This window comes from Podarcis erhardii (assembly GCF_964252035.2).
Source record: "Podarcis erhardii genome assembly, chromosome: 13".
NCBI lineage: Eukaryota > Metazoa > Chordata > Lepidosauria > Squamata > Lacertidae > Podarcis > Podarcis erhardii.
The window spans coordinates 22,114,872-22,132,731 of record NC_138502.1 but is presented as its reverse complement, the minus strand read 5'-3'; the positions used below and the strand labels follow the sequence as shown (position 1 = coordinate 22,132,731).

The window sequence follows — 17,860 nt, the reverse complement described above, 5'->3', positions numbered from 1 at the left end:
GTGTTGTAAACAAAGCCCATCTCATGGAAGCTAGCTGGTACCACCTATTCTAGACACAGTCCTATAAAACCTGGCAAGTCAGATATGTAAAGCATACTTTATATACGCCATCACGAAAATGCTTAGGTATATATATTACAAATTACCGTAACTCAGTTGGTAAAGCATGAGACTCAGTATCAAGGTCAAGGGTTTGAGTCCCCCATTGAGCAGAAATTTTCCTATACTGCAGCAGGCTGGGCTTGATCCTTGCGGTCCCTTCCAACTCTACAATTCTATAATGAATTAACATCAACAATAATAAAATAGTATCAAAACAACATGTGCCAAAACATGACAAAATTGGACAGGGCAGGCAGGGGAGAGATATGATAAGGAGTCAGAGAAACAATATAAAAATACTGTCTATTTATTCCAAACTTTTCAAATATAATGGTGTCTATCAAGGGCCTTAAGACTGCAATTCTGTAGTCACTCGCTGGGCAGGAAGTCCTATTGTGCATAACAGGTTTTACTTTCAAACGGTTTTGAAAGTAAGGTTTTACTTATTTTACCCACCAATGTAAAATAAGGCCGATTGAATTCCATGGGACTTACATGTATTGGTCTAGGATTGTATTACAAAGTGTGTCAAAACCATCCAATTTATAAAACACAACGTCTTTCCCTTGGGAAGTTGGCTCACTGACATTTCAAACCATTTTCTTCCTCATCAAGATCCCACTTTACACACAAACATGTAGCCTGTTAAGAGTTGATGGGGAAAAGAAAAAAAATTACATCATCAAGGGAAACCCCTTTAGAACATGTAACAACGATTCATTCTCTCTCTCTCTCTCTCTCTCTCTCTCTCTCTCTCTGTCCTCTGTAATGCACGCAGTAACTAACTCCCAAGGGCAAAGCATTTCACAGCCAAGCTGAAAATATCTACTTTCTTAAAATACATATTCTATCGGATGAGAACCTACTACCAAGGCTGCCTCTTGCATAATCACAGTCATTATTCAGTCTGGCAATTCATTACCAAAGTGAGCTTGGCTGAGGAAGAATAAGGATACATATGTCATAAATACACTGAGAAAATAAGATGTAAGGTTCTAACCTTCAGAGATGTAATGTATTATTCTGCACTCTGCACTTTCCTGAGGGCTGAGGAGTGCTGGGGTACTGCCACTGGGTCCCCCCCCCTTTTTTGAATGAAACATTCCTTGGGGATTTAAGATGTCTGCAATATTCAACTTATTGATAAATGCAGAAGTAAATGGAAGCAAACAGGCATACCTGAAGCACAGAGGGGTCTGAAAAGAGGGTGCTGGTGAGTTCCCAAAGATACAGTTGCAGTTCCAGCTAGAAACTTGAAACTCTTGAACCCATGGCCCTAAGCTGAAGAGTCCCATACGCTTCCAACTGAGCCATGCATGTATGTACATGCAGTACCCAAGCAGCTGGATCTAGCCACTGTTTCTGAACCCAGAGAGAGTGATGCTACATCAGAGACATTGTGGTGAATTAAAATGTCGGCTGGAATTAGCTGCTCGGAGAACCAGGTGAATCTTTTTTTAAAAAAGCAAGCACGGTTCAGGGCAGGTGGGACTTGCAAGGATGTTGAGGCCTGGCTGCTGCCCAAGGATGCCAGGTTGAGCTTGCATCTTCCAAACTGCCAACTGTGGTCTCTGCCCCTCTTGACCCCCTCATGCCAGCTTTGCTTGTGGATAAAACATCCACAACCATAAAGATTAAGGGCTTGGGGGGTCATATTTAAGCAGATTCTAAGCCAGTGGTGAGTGGTCAATTACCACGAATGGGGCACTGCTTCACCAAGCTCAGTCTGCCCTCAACCAACCACCAGCTTGCCTGTCATCTCACAACCAGTCCGGGGGGTAGCGTTGCCTATCAGCTTCCTGCTCCTTAGCCTCCTCCACCACCTGTGGGTCTGCCTGCCTTCTGCTCCAGCAGTCCCAATGGGCCTCGGCCACCAGTACTTTCATGCAAATACAGTGGTACCTCGGGTTAAGTACTTAATTCGTTCCGGAGGTCCGTACTTAACCTGAAACTGTTCTTAACCTGAAGCACCACTTTAGCTAATGGGGCCTCCCGCTGCTGCCGCACTGCCGGAGCACGAGTTCTGTTCTCATCCTGAAGCAATGTTCTTAACCTGAAGCACTATTTCTGGGTTAGCGGAGTCTGTAACCTGAAGCGTATGTAACTTGAAGCGTATGTAAGCCGAGGTACCACTGTAAGCATGCTTTGTGTTTCTTTCCGATTTTTTGCTCCATCGATGGAGATGGGCTAAGCTTATCCATTGAATTAGCAACTCTGTTCGTAGCAAAAGCGGGGGGGGGGGGAATACTTTAGGACGATGCAGAAATCTTCATCTTTTGAATTCAAGTGGACAAGGAAAGGCTGAGGAGGGGGTGTCAGGTGATGGGGTTAACAACAACAGGCATTCCAGCCGCAGCGAGTGGGACAAAGCAACGCTCACAGCAACAAGGCCCGCTTATGAATGAGACTCACAACATCTGATTCACATTATTTCCACCCATGCACATTTCTTTTTTGTTTAAAGCCAGGGTCAGTGAGGGCTGTATAGACTGTGCAGGACATTCTGTTAATGATTTGCCTTTGGGTCGCTGCTGCTGCTGCTGAGGCACATGAGAAGATTAATAAAGACCTTCTGAAGAAGAAGCAGGCAGGCTGAGCTTGGGGCAAGCGGGTGGGAGATTTAGCTGCCCACTACTCTTTGGCAGTAGACGTTATCCCACCCATCCCTGCAATTTTGCTGCGGTCTCCTGGAACTTCTCCTGCTCCCCGCACATCCGAGGAAGCCATATTATTGCACAGGTGAGTAAGCAGATTTAGAGGAAATTGAGTCTGTGTGTGTGTGTTCCTGCAAATGCGACATCAAGCTTACTCTCTCAAGAAGGTTGCTATGCTCCACCTCCTGCCGGGCATTGGCTGGTTCGCCTGTGGCCCTTACAGTTTCTACATGCCGTGGGGCAAAGAGGGCTCATGTATCAGTACTTCACAGCACATAGAAACAACATTAAAGCAGGGCCCACACAAGGAAATATCTACTATTGGGTCCCGTTCAGCAGTCCGGTTACTGGTTCCATATAGGCCCTAGTTCACATTCCTAGATATGAGGGGCAAAGAGCCATCTGGCTCATTCAGGAATATTCCAGGCCTGCTTCCTGATTGTCACCTCTTATTAAAACAACAACAACCAGACCTTTTTTCTTTTTCATTTTTACTTTTGGAGAGAGAAAGGAACAGTGTGAGGCAATATTGTTGTTGCTAACAGAAAACACCAACACCTGCAAAAACATAGAAAAAGGAGGTGCATAATTTGAGTTGCTCCCCAAATCACGATGATCACTTCACTGAACTATCGTTGTGCAGCAGCCAGGAATACTGATGCCTGGCTTTAGCTGGTGCAGCAAAGGTAGCCATGCCCTTGTAACCTCCAAGTTTGACTACTATGATCTGTCCTTCAAGTTGGTTCAAGAATTGCAACTAGTGCCACAGTCAGGATGCTTATGGGAGTGACAGGCTGGGTATAAATTCCATTTTAAAGCAGCTTCCCTGGTTACCAGTTGTTTTCTAGGCCCAATTCAAGGTGCTTACGGTTACAGTCCTGGACAGTGTGGGGCCCAAAGATAGAAGAGAATGTCTTCTTCGAATATGGATCTATGGATGAGGTTTGCTGGTTGCCCCACACAGGAAAGACGTATGTAGTGCTGGGACCTATGAAGAGCTTGTTCAATGGCAGCTCCACATCTATGGAAAGCTCTCCTCATTGAGGTGCACCTAGCTTGGCTCAAGGGCTTTCATGACTGGCCACAGCTTAGTGGAGCAAGGAGACTTCTTTGGCTGGCCTTCCTGCAGTTCCCTCCATTGGCCAGGGCACAGTGATGGCAAACCTCCATTCAAAACCATTGTGTGATTGGATCCTGACACCTGAACACACTCTACAGTAGACCCACCTGTCTGCATCAAGAATCCACAGTTTCACTGATGCTTTGTCCCCATGTTGAACTCTCTTTTTTTGCTCCATAGGAGATGGCTGTCCAGTATGTCCATTATAAGGGGATAAAGTTCCCCCCTGGATATAACTCTGTGGAGAACCTTTGCTTTGCTGAGAATGAGTTTGAAGTGCGAGATGACGACATCTTCAACGTGACTTACCCCAAGTCTGGTAGGAGTGGGATTCCTGCTCAGGAATCGGGTGGGGGACGGGATTTCAAAACGGAAAGACATTCTGCATTTGTATAGAGTCACAGAATGAACAGCCCTGCCCATTATGTTTGGACCTACTATGAATTCAGGCCAGCTTTGTCCTAAACAAATTATTACAATGCCTTCTTTTCTCGTGCACTTGCAAAAAATGTAGCTGTTTTTATGTGCTTCTGTAATTTGCTTCCCACCCCTGGAAACATTTGTAGTTGTTTAGTTTATGGGGGGGGGATTAAAGGACACACATAACTGAATTTGGAAACTGGATAATTAAGACGATGGCCTTAACATTCTTTAGATAGACTTAAGCTTTTAAATTCTGTAATAGTAGCCTTAAACACCGAATTTCAAAAAAGAAACATGGGATTGCTCAAAATCCAAAATCAAATTTGCTTGATTCAGAATTGATTCAGATTCAAATGTTGCTTGAATTTGAATGTTTGGGAAATGTTATTAAGGATGTAATCCTCTATCCACTTTCCTGAGAGTAAACCCCATTGAACTTATGAGTTGGCATGTACAGGAAGGTTTGCACTGCATATTTTGAAATCAAATTCAAAGCCTTGTTTTCTTCTTCACCACTCCCACTCCCAAATTTTGAACCAGATTTAGATGTAGGAATTGTGGTGGATTGCTTTGCAAATGGTTTTGGGCCAGCCACTGTTAGAAAATGATGGTGTGCTTGGCTTAAAGTAAAATAACAACCCTCATTAAACCTGTGGATTTCTTTCTTCTTTCCTTGATCAAGGAACAGTGTGGATGATTGAGATCCTCAGCTTGATCCTCAATGGAGGTAATCCAAACTGGAATCAATCTGTGCTTAATTCCTGTCGTGCCCCCTGGTTCACCACCCAGCTAGGCCTGGAGGCAGCGCATCTCCTCCCACCTCCACGGCTGCTCACCTGTCACCTCCCCATTCATATCTTCCCCAAAGCCTTCTTCAGCTCCAAAGCTAAGGTGAGTAAATGGTGAGGAGCTGAATATGGAGTTGCCTGGGGTCCTATCAAAGAGCCTAGGGGCACTGCCATGGTGATTGCTTGTGTGTGAAGGGAAGGACATCTTTGAAAATGGAAAATAACATTTCATTTGATCCAGGAGTGAAGGTGAAAAACAAACCATTTTGTAGTACTGTGAGTCTAGCCCATTCAGCACGAATGGGCTCCATGTTGGGTGTGCAGCTTATTTACAGGGGGGGGGGGGATTTTGTCATTAAAGTTGTGGTTATAACTCCAGGCCAGACTTTTTTTTTTTTGCTTCAAGTACCTTAAGCTATTTTCATTGCAAGGACTCAAAAACCAAAATTATAACTACATAGTATAGTTGAGTTAAAGTGATCAGTGTTGGTGTTGCCATATTCACCAGTGAACCATATTCCATGTCTCATCTGTACCTGCCCTTGGCATCTCACTGTTATCACTCTGAATGGCAAAAGCCATTTTTCACCACAGAGGTTCAGCCTTGGATCATGCAAAGTTCCAAATTTTACAACATAATGCTCAGGTGGTTTCCTTGTAGTCACCCTAAGACAGTGTTCACCCACTGATAATGCCCCAGCCCCACTAATTAACAAAAGTTTCTCCCTTAGGTGGTGTACACACTGAGGGACCCCAGGGATGTCCTTGTTTCTTACTATCATTTCTCCAAGATGTGTGTCCCCTTTGAGAACCCCGAATCCTTCAACCACTTCCTGGAGAGTTTCCTGAGTGGGGATGGTGAGTTGGATTGAGGGTGGGTGGCTGGAGGAGGAAGAAGAGGCTGGGACATTTGGGTGTCCTTGGTGGAAATACAGTTCATGCGCCCAGCAGTTCATTGCCACAAGATGCAATGAGGATCCACTCGCTCAGGTGGCTTTCGAAATAACAGCTGAGACAAATTTATAGGGTATGGTTTATCTATAGGTTTTGAGCTGTGGCAGTCACAAGGGAAACTCCTTATGCCTATGGCCCTCCAGATATTGTTGGACACCCACGCCACATATTTAAAGCACTTTTGCTTTAACAGTCATGCCTTCCCCCAAGGAATCAAATCAAAGAAATCGTTATTTGTTAAGGGTGCTGGGAATTGTGGCTCCATGTATGGCGTGACCCTCATATGGGTTCCTGTTGTGTGGCTGCTTACCTGCATAAATCTATCTGTATGTGCAGAGACGTGCCTTTTCGGACGCTTGGATGCATGTGTGGCAGTCAGGGTCAGGACCAGCAAGGTGCAGTGACATTGGGGCCAGGCCAGCAGGCTTGGTCCCATTCCCCCTTCTGTGCATTATCTTTAGTCATGGAGAGAACATAGGAAGCTTCCTTATTCTGAGTCAGATCATTGGTCTGCCTAGCCCAGTACTAGTCTACAATGACTGGCAGTGGCTCTCCAGGGTTTCAGGGAAGGGAAATTCCCAGGCCTAGCTGAAGATGCCAAAGATTGAACCTGGCACCTTCTGCCTGCAAAGCAGATGCTCTAACAGCGAGCTACATCCCTTCCTTGCAAAAAAAAAAAAGGGGGGGGGTTCTGTAAAAAGTATTTCCACCACCCATTGCTGATGTCTCTATCTCCATGTATTCCTTGGTGCAGTACCTTTTGGATCGTGGTTTGACCACGTCACAGGTTGGATGAAGCTGAAAGGCAAAAGCAACCTCCTTTTCATCAGCTATGAGGAGCTGAAGCAGGTGAGAGCATGGGGCAGATAGGACCTTTTCCAAGGTTTCTGTAAAGCATCCTCCCCATTGGTAGAAAAATGAATGCAAACCTATTCCATGCGTTCTTCATTGGTAAGACAAATGAGACAATGTTTTAGCAAAGCGAAAATCAGGGTTGAATTCAACACTGCACACGTGTAGTTCCACCCGCACAGCAGGACTTCCTGTTCTTCTCCTTGTACCTCACCCCTGAACTGTTCCAGACGGTCCCCCAACTTAATAGAGCAGATTTTGAAGTTGCAATGGGGAACAGGGGGCTGCAAGAGAGAGGAGGGGGAGATTCCACTGTCCAAATGGAAGTTTATAGACCAAGCAGAATGGCCATGCTGGTAGGGTTGGCCGTCAGACACAAAAGTAGTTTTTGAGCTATTTTTAAGGAAATCTACACTTGCCAAAATCTACACTTCCAACATGGGTTACAATGCGTCTGGACACTGTTTCAGACAGCCAAATCCTGACTATGTCCGGGAAATTCCGGGTGTATGGCAGCCCTAGGTGTTGGATGCAACCCAGAATTCAAAAATGTCTGCTAGGTGATGGAGGGGAAAGACAATTTACACAGGAACCTCCCATACACCAAGCCAGATCATTGCTCCATCTAGCTCAGTCTACTGAACTGTCTCACAGGTTTCATACAAGAGCCTTTCCCAGCCCAACCTAGTGATGCTAGGGACCTATCGTGAGCAAAGCATGTGCTCTTCCAGTTGCCCTATGCCGCCTCCCATTTTTATTTCATTCATCCCACGAGTCACAACCTGTATTCCTTTTCCATTGTTATCAGTTCTTAAACTGCATCTTAAACATCACTTGAGCTGCAGTCATGGACACACTTTCCTTGGAGCAAGTCCCCGGAGTAGACATGTACAGGGTCGTGTTGTTCTTTATTTAAAGCGCTACCTCCTACTCATTTCCCCCCGGGGTTGTTGCATTGGATATTGCAGTATCATAAACAGGCAGACACCATTATTAATATATGGTGAAACCTCTAGAAGCTGTCTCTAGTCTTTTGTCTTGGCTGTGATTACGTCTCAAGTTTTGTGCAAAAATTAGAACCCAGGGAATGATAACAGAGGGACTTGGGGTTAACTGGGAAACTGATTCTCTGGCTGTGCTCAGGATAAATAGGGCTTTGTATTTTCTGCAGTTTTCTGACATGATGCAGGATGAGTGCACAATTCATCACCATGAGCATCTCAAATTTCATTAAAACACACACTTCAGGATACAAAACCTTAAGACTGAAGTTAGGTATCAAAGAACATAGGTCTTACTTTTTCTGCTGCCTAGAACACTAGTCCCCTCTGTATCTGTTCAGGACCTGTTTGGTATTGTGGAACGCCTCTGCCATTTCCTAGGGAAAGAGCTCGATGAGGCAGCGATTACATCAGTGGTGGAGAACACTTCCTTCGAAGCCATGAGGAGAAACGACATGTGCAACTCAACAATGCTTCCCAAGGAATTTATGGACCAAGAGAAAGGGACCTTCCTGAGGAAGGGTGAGGCTTGCTCCAGTAGCTTTTTCCGTAGTTTCATAGGAGATGGGGGGGAAGGGGCATGGCAGACAGATCACGGATAAAGGAACAATCCAGCCACAGTGCCAACATAGGTGAGAGAATTTGGGTGGCACCACCAGTGACCTTGCACAATCACATATGGCTGGGGCGAAGATGGAGTGAGGACAGGAGTGGGTGGGATGTGTGTGTGGTGACACAGCAGAATCTGCTGACACAGCAGAATCCTCTCCATGTCAGCAAGACCAGAGACACGCCACCCAAAAACCATTTATATTAATCAGTGCTGAGGCCCATAGCCCTAAATTAAAAACCAGGCGATAATTAGCATGCATTAGTGAAACAGTAGAGCATTAGGTTGTTAATGGAGTGGGAGAGAGCAATGTAGTATCTTTGCCATTGCCTAAGAGGCAGGCAGTGACAAAACAGAAGAGGAAAGTTAAGCAACTTGAGAAGATCTTAGCTGGCTGGCCATAACAGAGAGTCTAAATAAGTCTTCTGGCACACCAGCTCCATGGGGGGGGGGGGGGAGAGAGAGAGAGAGAGAGAGAGAGAGAGAGGGAGAGAGATCTGAAGGCTTCTACTTTGACCTCTGACCCTCCTGACTCTGCCTTTGCACCGGTCACTTTTCCCTTTGCTGGAAGTGTCCTGCACAATTTCATTGGCAATTACAGGCACCCTTTGATCTAGTAGCACTGGCTTTTACAATGCTTATTTTCTCTGGCGGGCAGAGGAGCTGACTTGCAAAGTACTGAGAAGCTCAGCTCCAGAGTTTAATCAAAGGTAGTTTGAATTTAATTGTTGACCATGTCCTCATTTTCTAGGCATCTGTGGAGACTGGAAAACTCACTTCACGGTGGCACAGTCTGAATACTTTGACAAGGTTTACCAGGAGAAGATGGAGGGCCTGAAAGGAATATTCCCTTGGGAATACACTAGGCAAGAAAACCACTTGGGAAAAGGCCTTAATTTCTGAACTGAAAGATGCCGCAGCTTAAGCTTGTCTATCTGCTACCAAGAAAGCCCTTCCTTAATCCTAAACCCTAAAGTACAGGCACTTTTTTGTAGGGGAAAATGTATGAGCTCAGAGCAATTCATAACATTTTTTATAATTTCACATGCTTCAGGGTGCTGGATGTGAACACATGTTATGCTTCAGGGCACAGAGTGGCACATGATGTATCATGTGAAGGCATCTACTGCAGTCATCTGGCTGAAGCTGGACTGCATTGGAATTAGCAGGGGGAAACTGACAGAGGCTGCCTTAAGTTGCACAGAAGAAAACGGGGATCTAATCATGTTTCTTTTTCAAAAGAAATATTATTAAGGCAAGCAACGAACAGCAACTGAATATAGCGATGCAACACACTATTAATCTCAAGATGGTAAATAGTAAAAGAAAGGCAATTTTTAAAATAATAATAATCAGTGCTTTTTTCCTAAAAAATGTTTAGGGGTACAGTGGTACCTCAGGTTACATACACTTCAGGTTACATACGCTTCAGGTTACAGACTCTGCTAACTGAGAAATAGTGCTTCATGTTAAGAACTTTGCTTCAGGATGAGAACAGAAATTATGCTCCGGTGGTGCGGCGGCAGCAGGAGGCCCCATTAGCTAAAGTGGTGCTTCAGGTTAAGAACAGTTTCAGGTTAAGAACGGACCTCCGGAACGAATTAAGTACTTAACCTGAGGTACCACTGTACTCTCATTTTGACTCAAGAAAATCACCATTTTATAGTTCAAATAGGGAAAAAATAAATGCAGTAAATGGACAAAAGTACAAAATTCACAAAATGTTTAGGGGTATGTGTCCCCCAGCGTCCCCCCAGAAAAAAGAACTGATAATAATAATTATAACAACAACAACCACCAGTTTTACAGACAACCACAACAGAGATCATATTTTAGAATCAGCAGTGTGGATTTCAGAAAGTTATTATTCTAGAACGTTTGTGGGAAAGGGCTTCCATACCCCATAAAATAAACTTGAAGGTAGGATGGGTGGCAAAGGCAGAGAGGCCTGCAAAAGCATGTGTTTGGGGGGCAGCATTTTGATTTGAGCTAATCAGATGCCTTTCCTAACTAAACAGTTTTTAAAAATAAATAAATAAATAAAAACGGATTAAATTTATTTGTTCTTTTGGCTGCAGATCTGGAACCTGATCAAAGTTAAGTCACTTGACTCCCACTCCTCTATTGCCAGCTTTTCTGGGTATAGGCATCTCCATCCTGCCTTGTCCTCCTTTGCTTTCAGGCTTATTAGCTCTGCTCAGTCGAAAAGCCTGGAAAGTCTCGTGTGTGTGTGTGTGTGTGTTTAAGTTTTTCCTGGAATTTAAACTTGTTCTGAAAGGGAAACCTAGAAGAAAGTAGCCCCTCCCCCTAGCTGGCATATGAAATATTGCTGATACAATGTCAGTCTGTTATGCATGCGTTTGTGTGTGGCCCAGCTCCTATAAACTGGGGGGGGGGGCAGGGGGGGATACAAAAACCCGCTTGGAACTCACATTCTTGGAATCTCACATCCCAAAAGTATGAGGGTCGGCTGCGGTTACGCACTGGCAAGGAAACCGTATGGTATAAGTGGCATGGCTCAAAAGTATAAAAGTATTCACATTGCGGGATTCCTCCACATGCTGAGGACTGCCTTCCTGCCATACTCAAGAGCTTTATAGTGGCATCTGGCTTGTTAGTAGGTTTTAGTGGTCTGTTGTTTAGATGCAGCACGGTTCTTTGAATGTTATTGGTGAGAGAAAGTATTCTGAATGTGGAACTAGTAGATAGTAGTTTTCTTGGATTAATTAATGTTATGTTGTTGGGTACATAAGGACCCGTCCTCATGCCTGTAGGCCTCCAACAAAATGGTTCTGTTTTCATGGTTTGCAGCTCATAGCCCAAAGACAATGTCTCATTTCTGAACCGGAGAGGTACTGAGGCTAAACTCTGCCTGGGAATTGCACCCCTGGAAGTGGCACTCTGCATGCGGTCAATAGCCATTCTCTTCTATAGCAACCTGCTTGGACTCTGACATTTCTATTGTCCCAAGGCAAAGGCAGCGAATCTCTTGGACTATAACCCGGGTCACTGGCCATGCCGCCTTGGGCTGATGGGAATTGGACTCCAGCAACATCTGGAGGGCCACAGGTTCCCCGCCCTTGTTTATGGCCAAGCATCTGGTTTAAGTTAAGCCAAACAAGCAGTTCCTGAATTGGGAAGGGAGAGAGAGAGGGAGAGAGAAGACTCTTAATGAAATCCCTGTCTCCGCTGTGGTCCAGCGCTCCTGCGAGCTCGCATTTCTCAAACTGTCTCAGCATCATTTGCTTAAATCATTTTTCTCCAGAGGATCGTGTGTGTGTGTGTGCAAGAAAAGCCTTGGCTTAAACGCCAAATCTGCCCGGGGAGTGCGAGCCCTTTTACCGGGCACCCTCCTGGTCTAATGAGCCTCCTCCTCCTCCCGTGCCTTAAAACAAGCGCGCTCTGCACACGCTCAGAAGCAGCCTCGCCTCTCGATTCGCAAACGTTCCGACATCGCCGGCCGAGCCCCGCCGCTGCAAAGCGGGCTCGAGGGACTGAGCTGCCTCGAGCTGCAAGTCGAGGCGCGATCACCCGGCTGGGGGAACTTGTGGCTCGGCTCTCAAGGGCACTCGTAGGCGGAGAGCGGAGGCGTCGGCCGAGCCTGGTCCCCCTCCGTCCCTCCCTCCCTTCCCCTCCCCTCCCCTCGCCTGCCTGCCTCCCCTCCCCTTCCCCTCCCCGCTCACTCGGCGCTGCCGCAGTCGCGCCTCCACGTGCCCTTGGCCGGGCTCCGGCGGGGACTGCAGCTGCAGGCAGCCGTGGCGTCGGGGGCCGGGATTTCTGCCAGGGGGTGGCTCCAGGCCGGGCTAGAGCCGGCCAAAGCGGGGGGCGGGGGCGCAGCGCGGAGTTCGGAGGCGGCGGCGGCAGCAGCTACAGAAGTAGCCGCCTCAGCAATAGATCAGGCGAGCCCGTCCCGTCGGTGAGCCCGCCTGTCTGCGCCATGGTGAGCCGCTGTGCGCTCTGCTGGGGGGCGGCGGGTGGGGGGGGGCGGGCTGGGCAGGTAACGCGATCTCCGGGGGTAGGTGGGTGGGTTGCTAAGGGCAGTGGGGAGGTGGTCCACGTCGGGAGAGGTATTCTAACCTGACCGCCCCCTGCCTTGAAGGAAGCGCACTAACTGCGGGAATGAGGTGCTGGGCATCAGAGAGGGCATTGCGATACTGGAGGGGGAGAGGGTGATGGGGATCAGGGTGGCTCGCCGCTGGAGGGAGCCCACAGCACTGGGGGGGGGACGCAGGCGGGGGCGGGGCAAGAGTTACTGTCAGGGGTGTAACTGGCGCTTGCAGCCGAATCGCGACCGTGTTTACTCGGGAGTAAGTACTACTGGCCAACCTCGCTGTGCGCACGCAGGACTTCTAAGTCTGCTCTTTATTTCCGAGTAGTTAAAAGAGATGGTGTATCTCCTCCTCAACCGCGCCTCCCCTCCTGAATGCTTCATGCCTGCTGATGTGAGGGATCCCAGCCTAAGATTTGTGATTCTGCGTCGGGAACCCCGGTACTGTGGTGGTGGTTACTGATTTCTGGCCGTGCAGTAAAAGAGTGTGGTTTTCACCAAGGGATGCTCAAACAGAGAGTTTCCTTTGCCGTTTCCTGCATCTGTAATTCAAACTACAGAATCTACACTAACCAGAACACTCCTTTTGGTTTAGAATTGTGTGTCTTCATTCTGCTTTCTAGCCAACTCTTCCATCCTCCCTCCCTCCCTCCCTCCCTCCCTCATTAACAACACTCTCAAATGTTTTTTGGACAAAAAAGGCATTGATAGAGTATATTATTGGGTGTGTGGGGGGGAACCTTACATTTTGGAGCGGGGATTAAGAGCAGCATAGCTAGCTGAAAGTTGGCTCTGAAGGAGACACCTGATCTCACTGTGTGTGTGGACCAGGCATTTGTTCTAGCTGGGCTCAGGCTGGTTGCTCCAAGCTGGAGGTGGTGGCAAGATACCTTTTCTTCCGGATTTAAACAAAGTCCTACGATCTGTGTGGGAGGTCAGCAAAGGGGAACATATTTTAGTATCTTATTGCATGGCTGTCATTTATAGATCCAAAGAAACCCCAGAAAAGGTTGACCTGGTTCCTGGCTCCATTGAAAAAGAGCAATCTTTGGTGTGAACACACATGCAAAGAATTGTGAGAGTCGAACTGCACATGATCTGCGTATGCATGCCACAAAACCACAGTAGGTGGTTCTTCAAAGGAAAAATGGTTAGACTGATACTTTTTTAGGCATTTGTTTGCTGCCTTATAACCTTGCTTGCCATTTTCCCATAGCAACTCTATTCCCCCCACCCCAAAACACAAACACATGCTAGTTGCTACTCTTCCTCCTCCTCAGCTGCTAGGTATGGGTTTAAATAGGTGGAACACATTGGAAACCTGTGGAGCAAGGAAGGAATAGGACTGTGGCTTGGGCAGAGGTAACTGCCACTGAAAAGTGCCAAACAACCCCTTCCCTCCTTATTATCTCCCTCCCAGAACTGCTTGTCTTTAGAAGCAGCAGCTTTTATTTCACAAGTTTATGTGTAATTTGACTTCGGTGGGCCTTGCACTCTTTTTTTGCTTCTGCAAGTTGACAGTGTGGCAGAGGGGCTGTCCCATAACCCCCATAATGGCTGTGTGGTCTAGGGGAGTACCAGTCAGGACACTGACTGGTGTGCTTCATGCGCCTCCTCTCAGTGCTCAGTGTTAAAAACAAAAGGCACCAGAGCTTTAATCCTGGAAGCGTAAACTGGAAGCCCCCTCTTTGTCAGGTGGGACCGTACAACACATACTTCGCAAAGAAGAAACCGCAAGTTCAGTCTGTGGTGTCTTCAGATAAAAAGGACCAGGCAGCTGATAGGCCTATGCAAATTGTTTAATATTTTCTTGAGCAGATGGTCCTTTTCACTATTGTTCTGTACCACTTACAGTGTTGTTGTTTTTTTAAAAATGTTTTTATAATGTTGTACACCATCCTCCTGACCTCCTATGAGAGGGCAGTGTAGAAATACTTCTGTGAATAGGTGGATAGCAGGTGATGGGAAGAATGTTTGCCACAAACCAGAGCATTTTTCTACCTGAGGCAGAACAGGAAACAGCCCCTCCCACAAGCCATGGTGCATAGGACCCCTAGGAGTATGTAATAAATAAGCAAAATAAAATAAATAAGAGTTTTCTGCTCTTTCGTGGCAACCGTGACCAGTTGCCTCCACCCTGACTCATGGTGGAGCCGGCCTTCTGCTGAAACTGCTCAGTGCTACTCAAAGGAAACATCTCTGGGCTAGATGGGCAAATGAGCTGGCATAAGGCAGACTCCTGTAATCCCAGGTGTGTGAGGGCTAGAGTTGATTGTGAAGTCTTCTCCGGTAGGGAAAGGCACTGCACTTATTCAGCAGGGTGGTTCGTAGGTAATTTTTTCAGCTTCTTATTTTCTCCATGGAAACCATTCCCCTGGTACACACAAATATCTGCAGAAACATAATCATGGCAGTCTGTGGTGCCCAGCAGCGATTTCTGAGATCAAGGTGACGTTTTCTAAATGATGTGATTTCCCCCCTCCCTCCACACATTCAAAAAGTGGGTATCAACTGTGTTTTTAAATAGAAAGTTATTAGTTCTTGATGTATTTCAATCTAAGACTCTCTTCACTGGGGAATATCAGTAAAAAGGTAAAGGTAAAGGGACAATTAAGTCTAGTCGCTAACGACTCTGGGGTTGCGGCATAACCACTAAACACAGGCACAGTTCTGCAATGGTAATATTTACAAAAAATAAAAAATAAAGAGAGAAGAATTTAGAAAGTCAGTATATAAAATCATATCATAAATATTGCTAATATTAATATCTGTCATAAAAGTGATTAAAAAAATAAGTATACTTGCTTGGAAAGAATAGATGCACCAATGTGTGCCACATAAGTAAGGACAACGATGATAAGTAATGAGTTTAAACATTTTTCTACATTCTCTATTTTAAAAGCCATACAAAAACTAGTCCTCAGCAATCTGGCTAGGAAGAAGCAGAATTTAACTCTGGCATTTAATTTTCTTAATGCAGGAGGTGCCAACATGGAGCCTTCCAGAGATGATGCTGAACTGCAGTTCCCATCATCCTTGGCTGTTGGCCATGCTGGCTGAGCCTGATGGGAGCTGGAGCCCAACAAGATCTGAAGAGCATGATATTGGCTCCTCTGGACCTAAAGAGATAAAGAACAGCCTGTACCATCTTAGTCATACATAGAACCACTTCTTTAGACTTTCTATAACTTCCCTGATCATAAAAAATTGCTGCTTAATTATATATGGACTGAGTTCATGGCTTACACAGTATATTGCTGGGCAGGCCATCCCAAGACATTCTGCTACCTGAGGCGGAGCAGTCCCCCCAGGTGCTGAGTACCTAAAGCCAGCCAAGTTATTTTAGCACCCGAGGCAGAAAATTCGGTGAGCACTTCTCTGCTGCTGTTTCCTCACACTGTAATAATAGATTAGATGAGTAGTAATTTGCTGACCTTCCATGACACCCAAAATCAACTGCCTGAGGGGGCTGCCTCATTGCCTAATGGTAGGGCTGGCCGTACCTGACGCTAGTAAGAGAGAAGACTTGGTCACTTTTAGAAATGGAGGCAGTGAACCCCTTTGAGCAATCCTTGAAAGTTTACTTTGACCCATTGAAAACCACCGCTGTAGAATTAGATGAAAGACTGAGATCTGCCTCTGGTGTTTGATGTGAGACGATGGCTTTTCCACCGACGCTAATACATAATTTGTGCAATTACTGAGTGCTGGGTATGTGCATGCATGCATGTGTGAACTTGCCCCAAAACAGGGCATAATCTGACCAGGGTTCAGCCCCTGTGAAATGTTGCATAGTGTCCAAGAAATGGTGTTGTGCACTAAGCGCTCCTCAGTTCCAGTCTGGAATTCTGTAAGTGATCTTAGGTAAGCTGCTCTCTCTTGGCCTCACCTGTAATATGGGGATAATAACTCACAGAGTTTTCCCTAAGGATTGGTGATGTTGAGTATGTGAAGCTTCTGGAGTCTGCTAAAAACACTATATGAATGCTAAATCCGATGATGACCTAGTGCAGAATGTATTTCCTTGCCGGAAGGGCTGTAGCATAGTGGCAGAACATCTGCTTTGCTTGGGAAAGGTTCCAGGTTCAATTCCTGGTATCTCTAGGTAGGGCTGGGAGAGAATGCTGTCTGAAATCCTGGAGGGCCACTGATGGTCACCGTAGACAACCCTGAGATGGATGGACCAATCGTCTGCGTTCAGGGTAAGGCTCCCTTTCCACTGAGTAATCCTAACTAGGTTGCTGTATATTGATTACATTAATCTTACACTTCCTCCCAGAAGCTTATTCAGTGATACCTCAGGTTACAGATGCTTCAGGTTACAAACTCCGCTAACCCAGAAATACTACCTTGGGTTAAGAACTTTGCTTCAGGATGAGAACAGAAATTGTGGGGTAGCGGCCCAGCAGCAGCAGGAGGCCCCATTAGCTAAAGTGGTACCTCAGGTTAAGAACAGTTTCAGGTTGAGACCGGACCTCTGGAATGCATTTAGTTCTTAACCCAAGGTACCACTGTAGTGGGTTTATGTGGTCCCCCCCATTTTATTCACAAAGCAAGCCTGTGAGGTATGTTAGGCTGACATACTGTCACAGTGAGCTTCATGGCTAAGTTCAGATTTGAATATTTTTCTCCGATAGGGCCAGTCCTATCATTACATAGAGTGAGCTGGGTTGCCTTAGGCGGCAATGTAGAATGACCTGGTTCAGGGTTCCAGCTAGCCAGCCAAATCTGTTCCATTCTCACCTCACGTTTTCCCCCTTCCCCACCCTGTCAGTCAGTATTTTGTGCCCACTGAGCATGCTCAATGAGCGATTTTGGGATCTCCCATCTTAGGATTTTTTAAATAGAAGGCTTCCCCCTTTTTGTACTTCTGCAAACCTTGGGGTTCCCCCAAGTCTGCTGATAATTCTCCTTTGTGCATGGATGGTGCTGTTTTCATTGCAGAAAGATCCACACTTTGAGAAGGAGTTTGGGTTTGATATTAGTACATAGGATGGAGATGCGGAGACTCCAATTTGCGTTTATGAGAGAGAGAGAAAATATATGTACTCCACCAGCAATATTTCTGGAGGAGGACGGCTTTCTGTTTTTTTGCCAGCCACTGTTCTCCCTGGAACCATCTGCCTTGCACACCCTCCAGGACGGCGAGCCAAGAAGGGGCCTCCCCACTCCTTCCTGCCTCCTGCCAGTGTCTGTGGGGGAAGGGGGGGTTGCCTCTTCCTGTCGGGGATGTAGAACTTCTCCCTCAAGCTTGGCTGGCTCCGAGTCTCTACTTTCCTGCCTCTCTTCCAGAAAGTGGCAAAAAGCT

General features: G+C 46.3%; 2 protein-coding genes across 6 annotated transcripts in view; both read left to right on the top strand.

The window, feature by feature from the left end:
- Nucleotides 1-557: 557 nt before the first annotated feature.
- Nucleotides 558-11,028, top strand: SULT2A1 (sulfotransferase family 2A member 1). 3 transcript variants are annotated; one of them, XM_081835040.1, is made up of 8 exons: nucleotides 558-1,997; nucleotides 2,242-2,841; nucleotides 4,060-4,195; nucleotides 4,982-5,190; nucleotides 5,819-5,945; nucleotides 6,796-6,890; nucleotides 8,236-8,416; nucleotides 9,256-11,028. In XM_081835040.1, exons 3-8 carry the CDS (start codon nucleotides 4,060-4,062, stop codon nucleotides 9,405-9,407), a joined length of 900 nt encoding a protein of 299 aa, XP_081691166.1. In that variant the 5' UTR covers nucleotides 558-1,997; nucleotides 2,242-2,841; the 3' UTR covers nucleotides 9,408-11,028. The 3 variants fall into 3 exon arrangements, with proteins under 3 accessions (XP_081691166.1, XP_081691164.1, XP_081691165.1); XM_081835038.1 differs by having other exon boundaries at nucleotides 4,057-4,195; XM_081835039.1 differs by lacking the exons at nucleotides 558-1,997; nucleotides 2,242-2,841 and having other exon boundaries at nucleotides 2,986-4,195.
- Nucleotides 11,029-12,168: 1,140 nt separating this feature from the next.
- Nucleotides 12,169-17,860, top strand: part of ARHGEF40 (Rho guanine nucleotide exchange factor 40) — a 40,475-nt gene continuing 34,783 nt past the window's right edge. For all 3 annotated transcript variants that reach the window (XR_014150285.1, XM_081834997.1, XM_081834998.1), the window contains exon 1: nucleotides 12,169-12,444. Coding sequence is in view for 2 of the 3 variants with exons in the window: in XM_081834997.1 (XP_081691123.1) it covers nucleotides 12,442-12,444 (3 nt within the window). In the remaining variant the exon portion in view is untranslated. The remainder of the gene's footprint in view (nucleotides 12,445-17,860) is intronic.

Excerpts from the sequence above, each read along its gene's own strand:
- SULT2A1 (XM_081835040.1), top strand. The coding sequence starts at position 4,060 with ATGGCTGTCCAGTATGTCCATTATAAGGGGATAAAGTTCCCCCCTGGA. Across the intron at positions 5,191-5,818 it reads TCTTCAGCTCCAAAGCTAAG|GTGGTGTACACACTGAGGGA; the intron begins GTGAGTAAATGG and ends TTTCTCCCTTAG. Across the intron at positions 5,946-6,795 it reads GAGTTTCCTGAGTGGGGATG|TACCTTTTGGATCGTGGTTT; the intron begins GTGAGTTGGATT and ends TCCTTGGTGCAG.